General features: G+C 40.6%; 1 protein-coding gene across 1 annotated transcript in view; it reads left to right on the plus strand.

Moving 5' to 3' along the window:
* Positions 1-10,048, plus strand: part of Aknad1 (AKNA domain containing 1) — a 33,265-nt gene extending 23,217 nt beyond the window's left edge. The window contains 4 exon segments of the mRNA XM_042681927.1: positions 3,336-3,443; positions 6,972-7,044; positions 9,070-9,199; positions 9,901-10,048. Coding sequence (XP_042537861.1) covers positions 3,336-3,443; positions 6,972-7,044; positions 9,070-9,199; positions 9,901-10,032 — 443 coding nt within the window. The 3' untranslated portion in view covers positions 10,033-10,048.
* Positions 10,049-15,633: the final 5,585 nt, after the last annotated feature.

A 15,633-nucleotide genomic window follows, 5' to 3' on the forward strand; every position in this document is an offset into this window, starting at 1 on the left:
GTATGGTTACAGCCTTGTGAGGGTTGGTGCTGGCTTGTCTATACACATTTCCTAGAAGAAAAGGAAGTTAGAGCTGGGAAGACACCCAGAGGGCAGGAGTGCATGAAATTCAATGATGTCCATATTAAGATCTTTCCTCCAAAGCCAGTTGAAGCAGAAACATATCCCTGGCTGAAAGGCCTGCAGTGACATAGGGGAGGGCCAGGTACCTGCCTGTTCATGCAGCTCCTGAGCCTGAAACCATTGCTGGAGCCACCTTCCTCACTTCCTAAGTAGTTAGGACTACAGGCAGGTGCTGCTATACCTAGCTTCTTGTTATTATTAGTGCTGGTTGTGTTGGGATATTGAACCCAGGGACTACACATGCTGACAAGTACTTTGTCAGTGAACTTTTTACCCCCTACCTTTTTTGAAGCATAGTTTTTTTGGCTGTACTGACATTTGAATTTAGGGCTTCACATTTGCCAGTCAGATACTCTATACTTCATCCATTCTTTCAGCCACTTGTTGTTATAATAATACAATGTTTCAGTGTAAAACAAAATAAAACAGAAAGCCTCAGAACTTCCTAATATTCAGCCTTAGGGTGTTTTGCAAATTATACTAACAAATCTCTACCAATCTATTTATAGCTGACTGCATGTTGTAAGAGTTTTCCAATTCAGGGGGAGGATTTTTTCTTGCATATATAAAATGGCATCTGTTATGGTATATGGTAGTGAAAAAAAATCCATACAAACACCAGCTCTTCAGAGGCTTCCATTTTAAGAGTGAAAAGGATTCTGAAATCCAAAGTCTGAAGACTGTTGACATAATGAATATCATTTAATTCCTATCTATAACCCCTCCCAAAAGGTAGGAATCATTATCTGCATTTTATAGACCAGGAAATGAAGCTCAGAGACAGTAAGCAATTTACCAAGGTCAAAGAGCTAGCTGTTCATTATTTATTACTTCAGAAGTATCCTAAAACTTTTCTTATCTCACAGTTTCTGTGGGTCAGGAATTCTGGAGCAACTTAGCTAGGTGGTTCAGGCCAAGTCTTTCCTGGGGTTGCACTTACCAGGGCTGGATCATCTGATGGCTTGATCTGTTTCTAACATGGGTTGCTCACATGGCCATTGGCAGGAACCTTGGTTCCTTATCATGTAAGCTTCTCTGGTAGGCTGCTTGCCTGTCCCCATGATAGGCCAGCCAAAGCAAGTGAGCCCCAAAAGGAAGGAAGGAAGGAAGGGAGGGAGGGAGGGAGGGAGGGAGGGAGGGAAAGAGGGAGAGAAAGAGGGAGAGAAAGAAAGAAAGAAAAGAAAGAAAGGAAAGAAAGAAAGGAAAGAAAGAAAAGTAAAGGCCAAAATGGCATTTATGACCCAGTTTGGCATGTTTCACCTCATCAATCCTCCTTTGTTAGAAGCAATTCCACGCTGAAAGAAGAATTTTTTTCTTTGTTTCTGTGGATGGAACCTGTGGCATTGCCCCTGCTATGTAGGTATTCTACCATTAAAATATACCCCTTGCTCAGGCTCCTTTTTTTGTGATTTTTTTTTTTTGTTAATACTGGGGCTTGAACTCAGGGTCTAGATGCTGTCCCTTAGCTTTTTAACTCAAAGCTGGCACTCTACTACCTGAACCACAGTGTTTCATGAGTTGGGCACTAGTAATCCTAGCTGTAATTTTAGCTACTTAGAAGCTACTTGAGATCTGAGGATCATTGCTTGAAGCCAGCCAGGGCACCAAAGCCAGCCCGGGCACCAAAGGCTGGAAGTAGAACTGTGGCTCAAAGGACTGGAACACTAGCCTTGAACACAAAAACCTCAGGGATTGCACCCAGGCTCCTGAGTTCAAGCCCCAGGAACAGAACCATCACACACAAAAAAAAGTCTCATGAACTTTCCTGCCTGATCTAGCTTTGAACTGTAATCCTCAGATCTTAGCCTCCTGAGTAACTAGGATTATAGGCATGACCATCAGCGCCTGGCCTCACTTCTGGTTAATGAAGGTATGAGTCTCATGTACCCCCTTTGTATATCACCTTTACAATAACAATAAAAAATTAAATTAAAAAAAGAAGGATCAAATAAGTATGAATAAATACCCAAATAAATACAAACATTTCCTCTTAAAAAAAAAAGTCCCATAGATTTTTCTGCCCAAACTGTCTTCAAACCCCAGTCCTCAGATCTGACTAGTATTACAGGTAGAAGCCACTGGTGTCTGGCCTAGTCTTCATTTATTTAAAAAAGAAGTATCGCAGAATTCATGGACATATTTTCAACCATAACAACTAATAAGTGGAAAAGCCAGGGCTTAACCTTAGTCCTTCAAACTCATCCCATTTGTGACCCAGTGCTTTCTTGGAGATCTAGAGCCAACTGCCCAGCAAGTTCCAGACCTGCTCTAAGCACACATGCTGTTTGCTCCTAGCCTTTCAGGCTGGGCAATGTTATTTCTCAGATTCTTGTTGTTATTGGTCATGGGACTTAGACCCAGAGCCTGGATGCTGTCCTTGAGCTTCTTTTGCTCAAGGCACCACAGTGCCACTTCCAGTTTTTGAGTGGCTAATTGGAATTAAGAGTCTCACGGGGACTCTTCTGCTCAGGCTGACTTCTAACCATGATCCTCAGATCTTAGCGTCCTGAATAGTTAGGATTACAGGGCATGAGTCACCAGTGCCTGGAATTCCTCAGATTTTTTGTATGAGCTTATGAATGTCTTCATAGAAGAAAAGTATCTAGTTTCCTGGACAACAAATCATTGCTGTTGGTCTTAGCAGGATCTGAGATAAAGAATATGGAGGCTGTCAGGGAAGCTCTGGAAAAATAACTACAAATGGAAGAAGCTCTGATAATTCATTGGGCAAACTCCCATAGAACTACCCATTTATTTGCATCAATATGCACCAATATGTGCCAGGTACATATAGGAGCTGTTACTTAAATATCTCAGCTGTCAGAAGGGGATTCCAGATGGCAGCTAGACTAGAAATCTTACCTTGGTAACACAGTTGACACTCCAATGCTTAATGTACAAATTTGCATGTTGGAATGAGAGCTCTCCACACCATGGCTTATGACTCAACTCTAGAGATTCATACTTTCTTTGTATAACTTGGGCTTTTCAGGTTCCAATACAAGACTACCCAGCTTCTGTTCTGGTCCTGGCAGTAGACTGCAGAGTAGCAAATGTGAGGATGTTGGGACTAAGATTTTTAGCTCCCCAGGAGTCTGCAGTAAAGAATCACCAAAAAGTGAGACTGACTTGGGGGCTCCAGAAGGCGTAAGTAGGGAAGGCTGTAGTTCCAAGCCAATGAATTGTATTCTTAATCCTTTTTTCATATTTAGAATTTCATTATAGACACAACACCCCAGGACAAAATCATTTAAATCAGAATGGAAGAGGCACTTTTATCCAGTCCTGCTCTTTGGATCAAAGCAAAAATTCTTCACCTCGTAAGTACATCTGCATGATCAACACCAGTAAGTACATCTGCATGATCAACACCATCGAGAGACCGTGACATTTTCTATTGCTTCCCCTTGAGGCCCTGCCCTCTCTTGTCTGCTGCTTAGATTTCCTGAATTCACCTGATAACTTCCAAATCCAGCCCTGCACATGGATGGCAAGAGGCTGAGTGGAGACTGGGAAATAGGGAATGCCAGTGTAAAGCTGTGGAAGTTAAGTGTTATACCAGTGCAGTCAGTACCAAATCATAAGTACTTGCTAAACAACTGACTGATTGGATAATCACCATTATTACTGTTATTATGCTGAGTAGCCATGCTAAAGCCTCAAATATGTCTATTAAGAATCAGCCTGTAGCCTGGAACAAGTGGCTCATGCCTGTAATCCTACCTACTCAGGAAGCTGAGATCTGAGAATTCTGGTTCAAAGCCAGCCCCGGCAGGAAAGTCTGTGAGACTTGTTTTTTCTTGTCAGTCATGGGGCTTGAACTCTGGGCCTGGGCGCTATCCCTGAGCTCTTCAGCTCAAGGCTAGCTCTCTACCACTTGAGCCACAGCACTACTTCCAGTTTTCTGGCAGTTTATTGGAGATTAGAGTTTCATGGACTTTCCTGCCTGGGCTGGCTTTGAACCACGATCTTCAGATCTCAGCCTCCGAGTAACTAGGATTACAGGCATGAGCCACCAGTACCCAGCTGTGAGATTCTAATCTCCAATTAACCACCAGAAAACTGGAAGTGGCACTGTGGCTTAAGTGGTAGACTGCTTGCCTTGAGCTGAAGAGCTGAGGGACAGCACCCAGGCCGAGTTCAAACCTATGACCGACCAAAAAAAAAAGTCAGCCTGTAGCTGGGTGCTGATGGCTCATGTTTGAAATCCTAGCTACTTAGAAGGCTGAGAATGAAGGATTGCAATCTGAAGCCAGACCAGGGAGGGAAGTCCCTGAGACTCTCATCTCCAGTTGACTACTAGGAAGCTCTAAGTTGATCTGTGGCTCAAGTGGTAGAGGTGTTAGTCAACACACATCAACCTATATAAAAGTCAACTATTTTCATGTTCCTTAGACATCGTATCGTTAATTTCCAAAGCAAACTTGAGCTGTCCTTGGAAAAAAGTTAAAATCCTATATTTATTTATGAAGATGATTCAACTCCTTCCTCCTCAGGATTTGCTAATTGAAATTTACACCCTAAGTAGAGTTGGAGGCACAATGTAGTAAGTACTAAAGCAGATCCAAGTATGCTGTGGGAACATGGAGGAAGGACAGGAACACTGATTCTCCTAGGTAGCCATGGCTAGGCTACATACTTTATTCCTTTAGAACACTTTCTCTCTTTCTCTCTGGCATCAGGAATGATGTATGTACCTTGTCTTTTGCAATTGCCAATGACCAAGACTAAGGAATGCCACTTACTTTCTTGGCCTCAGGCATGTCTCTCCTACTTACCCCAGCTGCCAATCCTCCAGCCAGGTGTACTTTTCAGTGAGTCACTGGATCTGGAAGCTGCAGGGCAGATTTCATTACTATATTCTTGGTCTTTGGAGCTGTTCTTCCAATACACCTATGAGAATTGCAACCCAATCGCTAAGATGTCCTGAACTCCCCCAGTTAACACAATGGCTAAGAGTGCAGAGGTCACAGGGAAACAGCATTTCTTCAGTGCTGAAAAAGAACCTTCCAGCAATTGGAACTGACAGGAAATTGAGGAACCCCATCTGGAAGACAGTATATTTTTGTTTGATGTAAATGATCTGCAGACTGAACAGGAATGAAATCCCATGATTCTGTGCTCCTTTCTGAGTTTCCAAAGAAAGAAAACTGAGCTCATTAGTTTATCATGAATCTTGGCTAGGTAGTCAGGATATCTAAATCTGAACTTTCTGGCTTCCATTCTGCGGTCCATGCCTGAGAAACAGTCTGTTTCCTTTGTCCAATGAAACACCCTACATGGGGAGTGACCCCTGGTTACTAGCTACCAGTTAAGGCAGGAGACCTGGGTCTAGAGAAATGAGGAGGAAGAATTAAAAGGAAACGCAAAGGGCTCCTCAGTGACAGAGAAAAAACTTTTTTCTTTCTTTTGGCCATTGATTTGTCTCTTCCTTTCCCTAGCTTTCTTTTCCTGGCCTTTCCCACCATATTTTCATTCTGTTTAGTTTCTTTTCTGGAATTGTCTCAACACAAGTATTGGTACAAGTATCTGTAGATACTTGTAGAGTTCTTGCTACAAAAAATTGGAGAGAATATTAGAAATCTGCTTGGGTCCAACCTCTTAGAAGTCATTTTTTCCATTTATTTGATGCATTAGTTGAACCCACAGAAGTTAGGCAATATGCCAGGTCACAGTGGGCATGCAGAGAATCTAAATTCCTAGTTTCTTATCTGCTAATAAAACTCCTCTTAAAAGTTGAGTTTTGAGCCAGGCACCAGTGACCATGCTTATAATTGTAGTTTCTCAGGAGGCTGAGATCTGAGGATCCTGGTTTGAAGTCTGTGAGACTCTTATTTCCAATTAATCACCAAAAGCTGGAAGAGGCCCAAGTGGTTGTGTAAAATACTAACCTTGAGCATAAAAGCTCAGGGAGAGCACCTAAGTTCTGAGTTCAGAAAGCCCTAGGAATCACACACACACACACACACACACACACACACACACACACACACACACACACACACACACACACACACACACACACACACACACACACACACACACACACACACACACACACACACGTTGAATTTTGCTGGGTCCTAGTGGCTTATGCATGAAATCCAAGTTACTGAGGAGGATGGATTTGGAAGATCTCACTTCAACGCCAGTCTATGCAGAACAGTCTATGAGACTCCATCCCCAATTAACCAGAAAAGTGCAGGCCTGGAAATCATATTGTTATGAAATGTGGCTCAAATGGTAGAGTGCTTCCAGGCACTTGTGGCTCAAGACTGTAATTGTAGCTACTTAGGAGGATGAGATCTGAGGATTATGGTTTGAAGCCAACCCAGGCAGGAAAGGCCATGAGACTCTTATCTCCAATTAACCACCAGAAAACCACAAGTGGAGCTGTGGCTCAAAATGGTAGAGTACTAGCCTTGAGCACAAAAGCTTAAGAACAGCATGCAGGCCCTGAGTTCAAGCCCCAAGACCACCACCAACAACAAAAAAAACCCCAAAATGCTAGTTTTGAGCAAGAAAGCTGAGAGCATGAAGCCCCAAACTCAAGCCCCTCTATCAACAAAAACTGGCTTCCATTTAAAATAAAAAATTGAATGGTTTTTCCATAAATTTAATAATAAAAGTTGAGTTGTTTTCCATAAATTTAGAATACTTGACAAAATTCTTTGGTTTCTGTTTCCTAATTTTCTTTTTTCCTAATGTTCTTATTTACATATTTATTAAACATTTTAATGAAATATTTTATTCTTACTGAAAAGTCAAAATGACACATACCTACCATTTAGAGATGATTTTGACGCTCCAGAATTTAATCATAGCTGACATTTTTTCATCTTGTTCAGAACCAAAATGGATCTGTTCTCAGAGAGTGAATTCAAAATTCATTCAAGATGAATGTGAGTTCACACAAGGAAAGTAAGTATTTTATTACTACCAGTAAAAAAAAAAAAAATCTGCTATGACTGGTCAGGTACATACAATGTGATTACCTGTTTATTATAAATATGTAACCAAGATTTCTTGGTAATCACAAGATTATAAGTACTATGGCCAGGATTCACATAAAATCATTCACTTACTCATTCGACAAACATTTTTGCTGAATTCAGGACATTGTGCTGAGGATACAAGGACAAAGTCAACCACTGTCCATGAGGATTTTACTGTTTGAAAAAGGAGTTGAATTATCTTTTTGTCAGTTGTGAGGCTTGAACTCAGGGTGTGGGCACTGTCCCTGAGCTCTTTTGCTCAAAGCTAGTACTTTACCACTTTGAGCCACTGCACTACTTCTGGTTTTCTAGTGGTTAAGTGGAGATAAGAGTCTCACAGACTTTTGTGCCTGGGCTGGCTTTGAACTATGATCCTCAGATCCCAGTCTTCTGAGTAGCGATGATTACAGCGTGACACACCAGTGCCCAGCTGGATCATCTTTTAAATGCCAAGAAGGGCACCTAATTTAGGGATTCATGTAAGTTGAGCTCCAAAGGAAAGTACGAACAAATTAGCAGAGGGGAGTGAAGAAAGGAGCAAAGAACAGGACGATCTATGAGGCTCTCTGAGGTGGGAAAGCTCTTGGAAGTCCAGGAATAGTGTGGCATCTGGGCAAGATGAGGCTTACAGGGTAGTCTAGGGAATAGGCAAGGCCAGCTGTTCAGTTTGCCAGATTCAGGGAGGACTTCAGACTTGGGAACAAGGAACTTTTAAAATCAAGGTGTATGTATGTATGTATTAAAATATCACTCTAACTATTGGCAGAGCAGAATTGAGTGAGGATCCAAAGTTGAAGACCAATTGAATAACAGGTGGGATAAGGCCTTCATGTCTAAGGGTGGTAGAGACAGAAGTCTGTATTCAAGAGGTATTGAAGGTAAGAGGCAGTAGAGTAGCTAACTGAACTACTCCCTACCGCAGGACAGGGTAGTGATTTAAATTTAGTCTGTGGAGGCTCTGGGGTTTACATCTTAGCTCTGTCTTTGGAAAGGCATTCTACTCTCTACCTGTTTTCTCACGGGTAAATTGAGAATAAAAATTCATTGAATCAATATACATATAGCCCTGAGAATAATACCTGGATCATGAAAAGTACTCAGCTAGTGATGGCTGTTTATACTGTTGAAATGGTGGCTGATGGACTGTAGGGAGAGAGGACTCTGAAGCCCACTGCACCACACTGCCATCCCCTGCCGAAAGATTTAATCAGTGAGAGGCCCCTGATGCAGATGGACTCTCATTGGAGAGCCAACACATTACATGAACTACAGCGCAACTAATGTTACTGTGGAAGGGACATAAGGAGGATGGGAGGGTGAGGCCAGAGTATTTGAGGAATTTCTAGAGATGATATTGCTCACAGCAGATGCACCAAAGTATGCTTAGCAGGGGGATGACATGAGGGGCTCCATCACAGGCCCACTCGTGGTTGTGAAGTGTGACTCCTGACAGGGCCCATCACCCAGACTATGAATAATCACCTTAGAGCAATAGTGTATAACCTGAACATCGTGGTTGCCTGTACCTCATTTATACCGTGCAGACCTTAGAGGATAGCAGTCTGGACTGGTTATATGCTGTGGACATAAAATTACTGCTTTTATTTTTCTACTGGTCTCCCTGCTAGGTAAGATCACTGACACTAGAATGAAATTAACCCAAGGTGCTTGCAAGTAGTAGTTTTGTGTGTTTGTTTTATAACTAGTAGAACAGAAAGTTGGCTGCTAAAGAATAAAAAGTGAATTAAAAACTCTTTGGAGTTTTGCCTTCCTGTTCCAAAGGAAAAAGACCAATTCTGGGAGGATGTGTTCTCATTTTCTGGAGCTTAACTGTGGTTTCCAAGAGCTATGAAAGGCAGGGACATGGGAGTTCCTCTACCCCCACCCCCAGGTCTGTGCCAAACAGACATGTGGCACTTTATACAAGTATCAATGTGCTTTTGCCTTCCAGAAAAAATATGAAGACCTTTATGGCCTACAGCTCAGATTTTGTACCACCCTCCACTCATCTCCATTCCTGCAGAGCTTCTAGAAACAAAGCCTTATGTGACATTAATAATAATGACGAAACAAACTCTAAGGTGAGGACTTAGAAAAAAAACACCCCTAGAATCCTTGTAGTTCAAAAGTTTAGTCCTAAGAGCAAATAGGGTTTTAGAAAACTCTGCTAAGTGTGCAGCACTAACCCAAAACACATGGTCTTGGCAGCCACATGGTTTGTATTATTCCTAAACTGGTTCCAAGGGAAATTTCTGGGAGAAAGTATTTTGTGGGTGGTACCCTGGCTACAGGATTCCCCTGGCCTGGGTGTGAGGCCTGGAGTCTGTTCTACTGGCATTGTGGTTAGGGCTGCCAGCTGGTTCCTATTTCCAAACCAGTAACAGTAATCCCCAGGTTACTTTCAAGTATTTCCATACCCACACATGCGCTGTATCCTTTGGTGCCCTCTCAGTTGTTATGGCTTCCAAGTCCCTTTGAAGCTCCCTAAGAACTTCTTTTTTTCTTTCTCTGCAGCAGGGAAACAGCCCAGCAGGTTGATGACCTCACCCTCTGATTCATGAGCATCAGTCGTGTGTTGATCTTTTCTCCTTTCCCCTGACAAATATGTTCCATCTTAGACTGGTTTCCTAGGAAACAAACACTTTGAAAAACAGAAATAAACTGTGTGGAAAACAGAATGCTCCAAAAATTCCCTCTTGCAATGTTTAACAATGAGAGAACCCAATTATCAGAAATAATAGTAAGTTTATATAACTAAAATATGTGGACTTTTCTTCTGTAGATGTCAAACTCGGCTTTGGATAATGCCCTAAAGACAGCCACCAATTTGAAAAAAACTACTGATCAAATGATTAAAGATATTGCAGAAGATCTTGCCAAAGCACAGACATGGAGGAATCGACTGAAATTCTAGCTCAAGATAGTCAAAAGGACAAAACCCCAAAAAAGCAGCAACGAAAATTTGATCTCTTCCCAAAGTATTTGACTTATTACTTATAAAGATTTTTCTAAAAAAAAAAAAGTCTCACAAAACTCAAAATGGGTAACAAAATACTTATAAAAAAGGGTCTGATTCTTAAAATTAAAAGCAACTACATATTTATATTAAAATAAATCTATGTTCTGCCCTAATTCATGGCATCCAAGTGCCCTTCAAAGCTCTCAAGAGCTTTTCCTTCTTTTTTTTTCTTCTTAAGACCTTCTCTTCTTTTAATTTTCTGCAGCAGGGAAACAGTTCATAATAAAGTAAAATAAACAAGTATCATTTAAAGTTTAAAAATTAAAGTTTGAAAAAACTGTCAGTGAAGAAGTACTACTGTTTCACAATACCCTGCTGGTGGAAGTATAAATCAGTGAAACCGTTTTGGAAGATAATTTGATTAATATGTATGCTTTGCAAGTTACTGATCAGTACATACTGATAAACCCAGAGTAACCTGAAAATAACTCAAATGAAGACATCTAACCTACTGAACATTATTGCTTGGCAACACACACACACAGACACACACACACATACAGACACACACAGACACAGAAACTATAGAATATCTGTTTTTCGTGATTGTGTAGCTGAATGGGTACTGCCACTGGCTGTCACTATTCAGCCACCATCTGGAGAGTATATTGTTCTGCATTTCACTAATGCAGGAAAACATCAAAAGTTAAATACAAAATAGACTCTACTGAATGCATAATGATTTAAAAAGTCTAGCCACTGCCAAGTAAGGGACTACGTTGCCAAATTCTACAAATTCCAAAAGCACTCATCTTCTGGCCTGCAATGCCACTGCTAAGAATTTACAGACAATTCACACAATATGGCAACAATGGATCAGTGACAGAAGCATCTACAAAGGGAACTAATCTTAAATACTCTGGAAATGTTTACCAAACAAGTTACAACACTAGCCATGGAAAGCATGAGATGAATATCTGTGGCAGTGAAAAAAAAACCCCAAGATGCCCGACAATATATCCAGCATGATCTAGTTTGTGCTTGCTTTTATAGGCTTACATATCTCCAGGAAGACATACAACCGTTGTAAGCAGCCTCTTAGAAATGAAATGGTGTCCTGGGAGAGGAGGAATTTTTACTTTTGTTTATTGAACAGTGTCAATTTCCTATCATATGCTTATAACATTATTTGTTTAAAGATCTGTTGGCCAAGAATACACAAATACAACAGTTGTAGATTAATGAAATCTTAGAAAAAGGTAATTGCTGGAAACTGCATACCAGAGATTAAGTTCTAACATTACCCGTAGAATGCAAGAGCAAGTTCTTGATTTGCCTTTTTAGAGGCAGATCATAGATTTTTTTTCCCCCTCTTGAGGCCTTCTAACTCCGCATACTCCAAACATTCAAAAAGGTTTCTCAACCCCCAGAATTTGGCTCAGCCTTGAGGAGGGAGTCAAATGTATTTCCATTTAAGACTTTCCTGCCAACAAAGACACCTGCTGTTTGTCTAGCTGGCTGGAGAATGGGCTATATTTAACTTTGGAGCTTTGAAAGAGGTTTAGGACACCTTGGAAGAGATCATGCAGATGGCAGCATGAAGGTAACTCTGACTTTGTGGCTGAATTTGCTTTAGATTGTGGCACTGAAGGAAGCCAGAAAAGACATGATAGGATTCTAAGAGAGAAAAGGATCTCAAATTGTGTGTTCTGTTGAATGTAATTTTGTACTAAGCTCTGGCACTAGACTCCCAACAGACAAATACCAGAATAGAACACCTCATGCCAAGTGCTATGTGGTTTAAATGACCTGTCTCTCCTAGCCCAACCCAGAAGATTCAGTACACAGAAGAGGCCTGTCAACCTAAGGCAGTCCCTTCTGCTTTAACCTTTGTAAAGAAAGTAACTTTGAAATGACTTAAAGGTTTTTTTGTTTGTTTTGTCTTGGTGCTAGCCCTGGGGCTTGAACTCAGAGCCTGGGCACTGTCCCTGAGCTTTTTTGCACTCTACTACTTGTTCCACAGCTTCACTTCTGACCTTTTTGGTCCTAAATTGGAGATACAAGTCTCATGAAGATAAAGAGTCTAACAAGAGCTTTTTTTTTTCTTTTTTAGCAGTACTGGGATTGGAGCAAATGTTCTACTGCTTTTTGTATGTGTTTGTGTGTGTGTGTGTATGCTAGTTCTAAGAGGCTTCTAGTTTTTTGCGATGCCAAATGTTGCTATCCTACCTCCAAGTGTAAAATTATAGTTCTCTAGTTTGGTTGAAATGTTCTCTATCAATTCTTCTTGGGGATTCATTTCTCCTTGAGAACCTAATGAATGCTCCCTTCCCTTATGCTCTACCCTCCCCAAGAAAAGGGATATATAAACAGAATTTTAGAAGTTCATTAATACCCTGAAACAAGTACATAAAATCTTGGTTCCATGGAAATAATGGAATTAACAAACATTACCAATCTTCCAACCTTTGGAGAAGCTTTTTTTTTTTTTTGAGAAGCTTTTAAGTAACCATTTTTTTTCTAATTTAAAAATATGGCCCACCTCTAAACCATATTTCCTTGATGATTGGGTATCATTATATACAATCACTGCAACAGGGCTAATCTGAAAAATAAATTGGGCAATGCCCCTGAAGAATTCTGGAAAAGTTCCAGGCACTGATTTACAAGGATAACTGTATACTTATCATGTCATCTGGGATGTCTCCCATGTCTCTGTCAATTCATCTATTTCTTCTAATTCTATTCTAGTAGTAAACTAGAAAAACTATTTAGGCAGTAATATAGAATTTCTAGAGCTGTCAGTAAAGAGGCTCACACTGACTGAGGGCATGGTGGTAGATGACCAGCTTCACATTGAGGAGGACCGTAAGTAGCTATGCTCAAATTGCAGCAGGATCAGTGACTATTGGAAGGTTTCTATTTCTAAAGACAAAGATGTAGTCATTCATTTTAGGTCAACTATTATGATTATGCAAAAGAAAAAGAAGTGACCTTTTTATTATTCCTTTTTTTTTTTTTTTCAGTCATGGGGCTTGAACTCTGGGCCTGGGTGCTGTCCCTCAGCTCTTCAACTCAAGGCAAACACTCTACCACTTGAGCCACTGCACCACTTCCAGTTTTCTGGTAGTTAATTGGATGGAGGTAAATGTCTCATGGTCTTTCCTGCCCAAGCTGGCTTTCAACCCCAATCCTCAGATCTCAGCTTCCTCAGTAGCTAGGATTACAAGCATGAGCCACTGGCATCTGGCTATTATTCCTTTCTATTGTAATTTTTTTTCCCCTTCCCTTCAAGTAGGGTTGAACTCAGGGCCTCACACTTACTAGCTTGAGACTCAACCATTTGAGCCATTTCTCTAGCTGGGCTTTTTGCTGGTTATTTTGGAGATGGAGTCTAGTAAATTTTTCTTCCTGGGCTAGCCTTGAACCTTGTGATCATCCAGATGTTAGCCTCCTCAGTAGCTATGATTATAGGCATATGATTATTGTAATCTTGTTAATGAATTTAAGAGGATCCAATTCTTAATAAATATGAACTTGTACTTATTTATGTTTAATACGCCACACAATTGTTTTGGTAGTAATTTTCCTATGAGAAAGACATATCTTGTTCCTTTAATTTAGAAGAAATCTGTTTGCATCGTGATAGGACTCACAAAATGTACAAGATCCTAGAGTAGGGGCTGGGAAGGTGGCTCAGTGGTAGAGCGCTTGCCTTGCATGCCTGAGGCCCTGGGTTCGATTCCCCAGCACCACATAAGCAAAAAAGAAAAAAGCCGGAAGTGGTGCTGTGGCTCAAGTGGTAGAGTGCTAGCCTTGAGGTGAAGAGCTGAGGGACAGCGCCCAGGCCCAGAGTTCAGGCCCCATGACCGGACCCAAAGAAAATAAATAAATAAATAATAAATAAACCTAAAAAAAAAAAAAAAAGATCCTAGAGTAGAACTAAGTTAGAGATATTGCATCTTACAGAATAAATTATCATAAGCCATGTCCTTTGGGGTGCATTGGCCCCACACACACAAAAAAAATATATTGGAGGCACAAGTTAATGGGAGAAAGCTCCAGCCTAGTAAGCTAGAGATCAAGTTTTAACACAAAAATGGCAATTTTTCCTAAATTAACCTATAAATTTAAGGAAAATATCAACTATTTTTGAGAATGCAACAAAATGATACTAACGTTTATCTAGAAAAGTCTAAGAGCTAGAAAATTTCTGAAAGTATGAGTAATTTGGTTGTGAGTTAAGATTACTTCTACCACCCTGGGTGCTTGTGGCTCACAGCTGTGATCCTAGCTACTCAGGAGGCTGAGATCTGAGGATTGCAGTTCAAAACCAGCCCAGGCAGGAAAGTCTGTGAGACTCTTATCTCCAATTAACCACCAGAAAACTGGAAGTGGCACTGTGGCTCAAGTGGTAGAGTGCTAGCCTTGAGCTGAAGAGCTGAGGGATGGCACCCAGGCCCAGAGTTCAGGCCCCACGACCCACAAAAAAAAATAAATAAAATAAAATTTAAAAAACATCCTGAATCAAAACAGGAAAAAAGAAACACATAGTCAATAAAAGGATCCAGAAATACTCCTACAAAATTCAAATGCAGATTTGGTTTATGGTACTTGATGCACAGGATTTATCTAATAAAACATAGTAGTCTCCAGTTGTTCAAAAAGTTGTAAAACTGGATCATTGTTAAATTCTGCATTAGTTAGGGCTCTGTGAAGAAAACAAACTCCTTGAGATATTTAAATAGAAAGGGATTTAAGAGAGAATTAGGACCATACAAAATTAATTTAAAAAGCAAGAGGTGCAGAAACGACACACAAGGCCATCGTCACCATCTGTGACGCAGAAGACGAAGTTTAAGTGCTTTTGTGGCCACAGCATTGTTTCACAGCCAAGAAAAAGATGAGAGACATTAAAACCTGGAGTGTGGGTGCTCCAAACAACTCCTTCCTGTCTGCACTGGCAAAGCCAGAGAAGATGGCCTCTGCCAGCTTTTTGCTTTCCAAATCTTAACCGAGTGCATATTAGGAGAATCTAAAGGGTTCAGAACCCTACTCATTTCCTAGCTTTTAATCTCGTGATATGGGGGAGTGGAGGCATGTTACATAATGCTAAGTAAAAACTTCTAACATATATTCTTACATTAAAATTGGTCTAGATGGGTGAGTTATTTACAAAAAAATAAAAATAAAACAATCAAGCAGTTCTAGAAGAAACCCGAAGGTATGCAGAAGATATTTCTAAATACAAAATGGAATTCTGATAATGATGGCTCTTTTCACATAAGTAAAACCAGAGCAACAGATGTGGCTCAGTGGTCCAGCACTTGAGCACTTATTAGCATGCATGAGGCCCTGGGTTCAATTCACAAACACACACATATACAAACTGAAAAAATTTAGCTAGAAACATGGCTGAGGTGGTAGAGCACCAGCCTAGTAAATGTGAGGTCCTGAATTTAAACGGCAATATCACCAAAACTAGCAATAAACAATTATTATCCAGGCATGGCTTATGCCAATAATCCTAGCTTCTCAGGAGATAAGATCTAGAAC

Source organism: Dipodomys spectabilis, unplaced genomic scaffold, assembly GCF_019054845.1.
Source record: "Dipodomys spectabilis isolate Male_0828 unplaced genomic scaffold, ASM1905484v1 ptg000002l, whole genome shotgun sequence".
In the NCBI taxonomy this organism is placed as follows: domain Eukaryota; kingdom Metazoa; phylum Chordata; class Mammalia; order Rodentia; family Heteromyidae; genus Dipodomys; species Dipodomys spectabilis.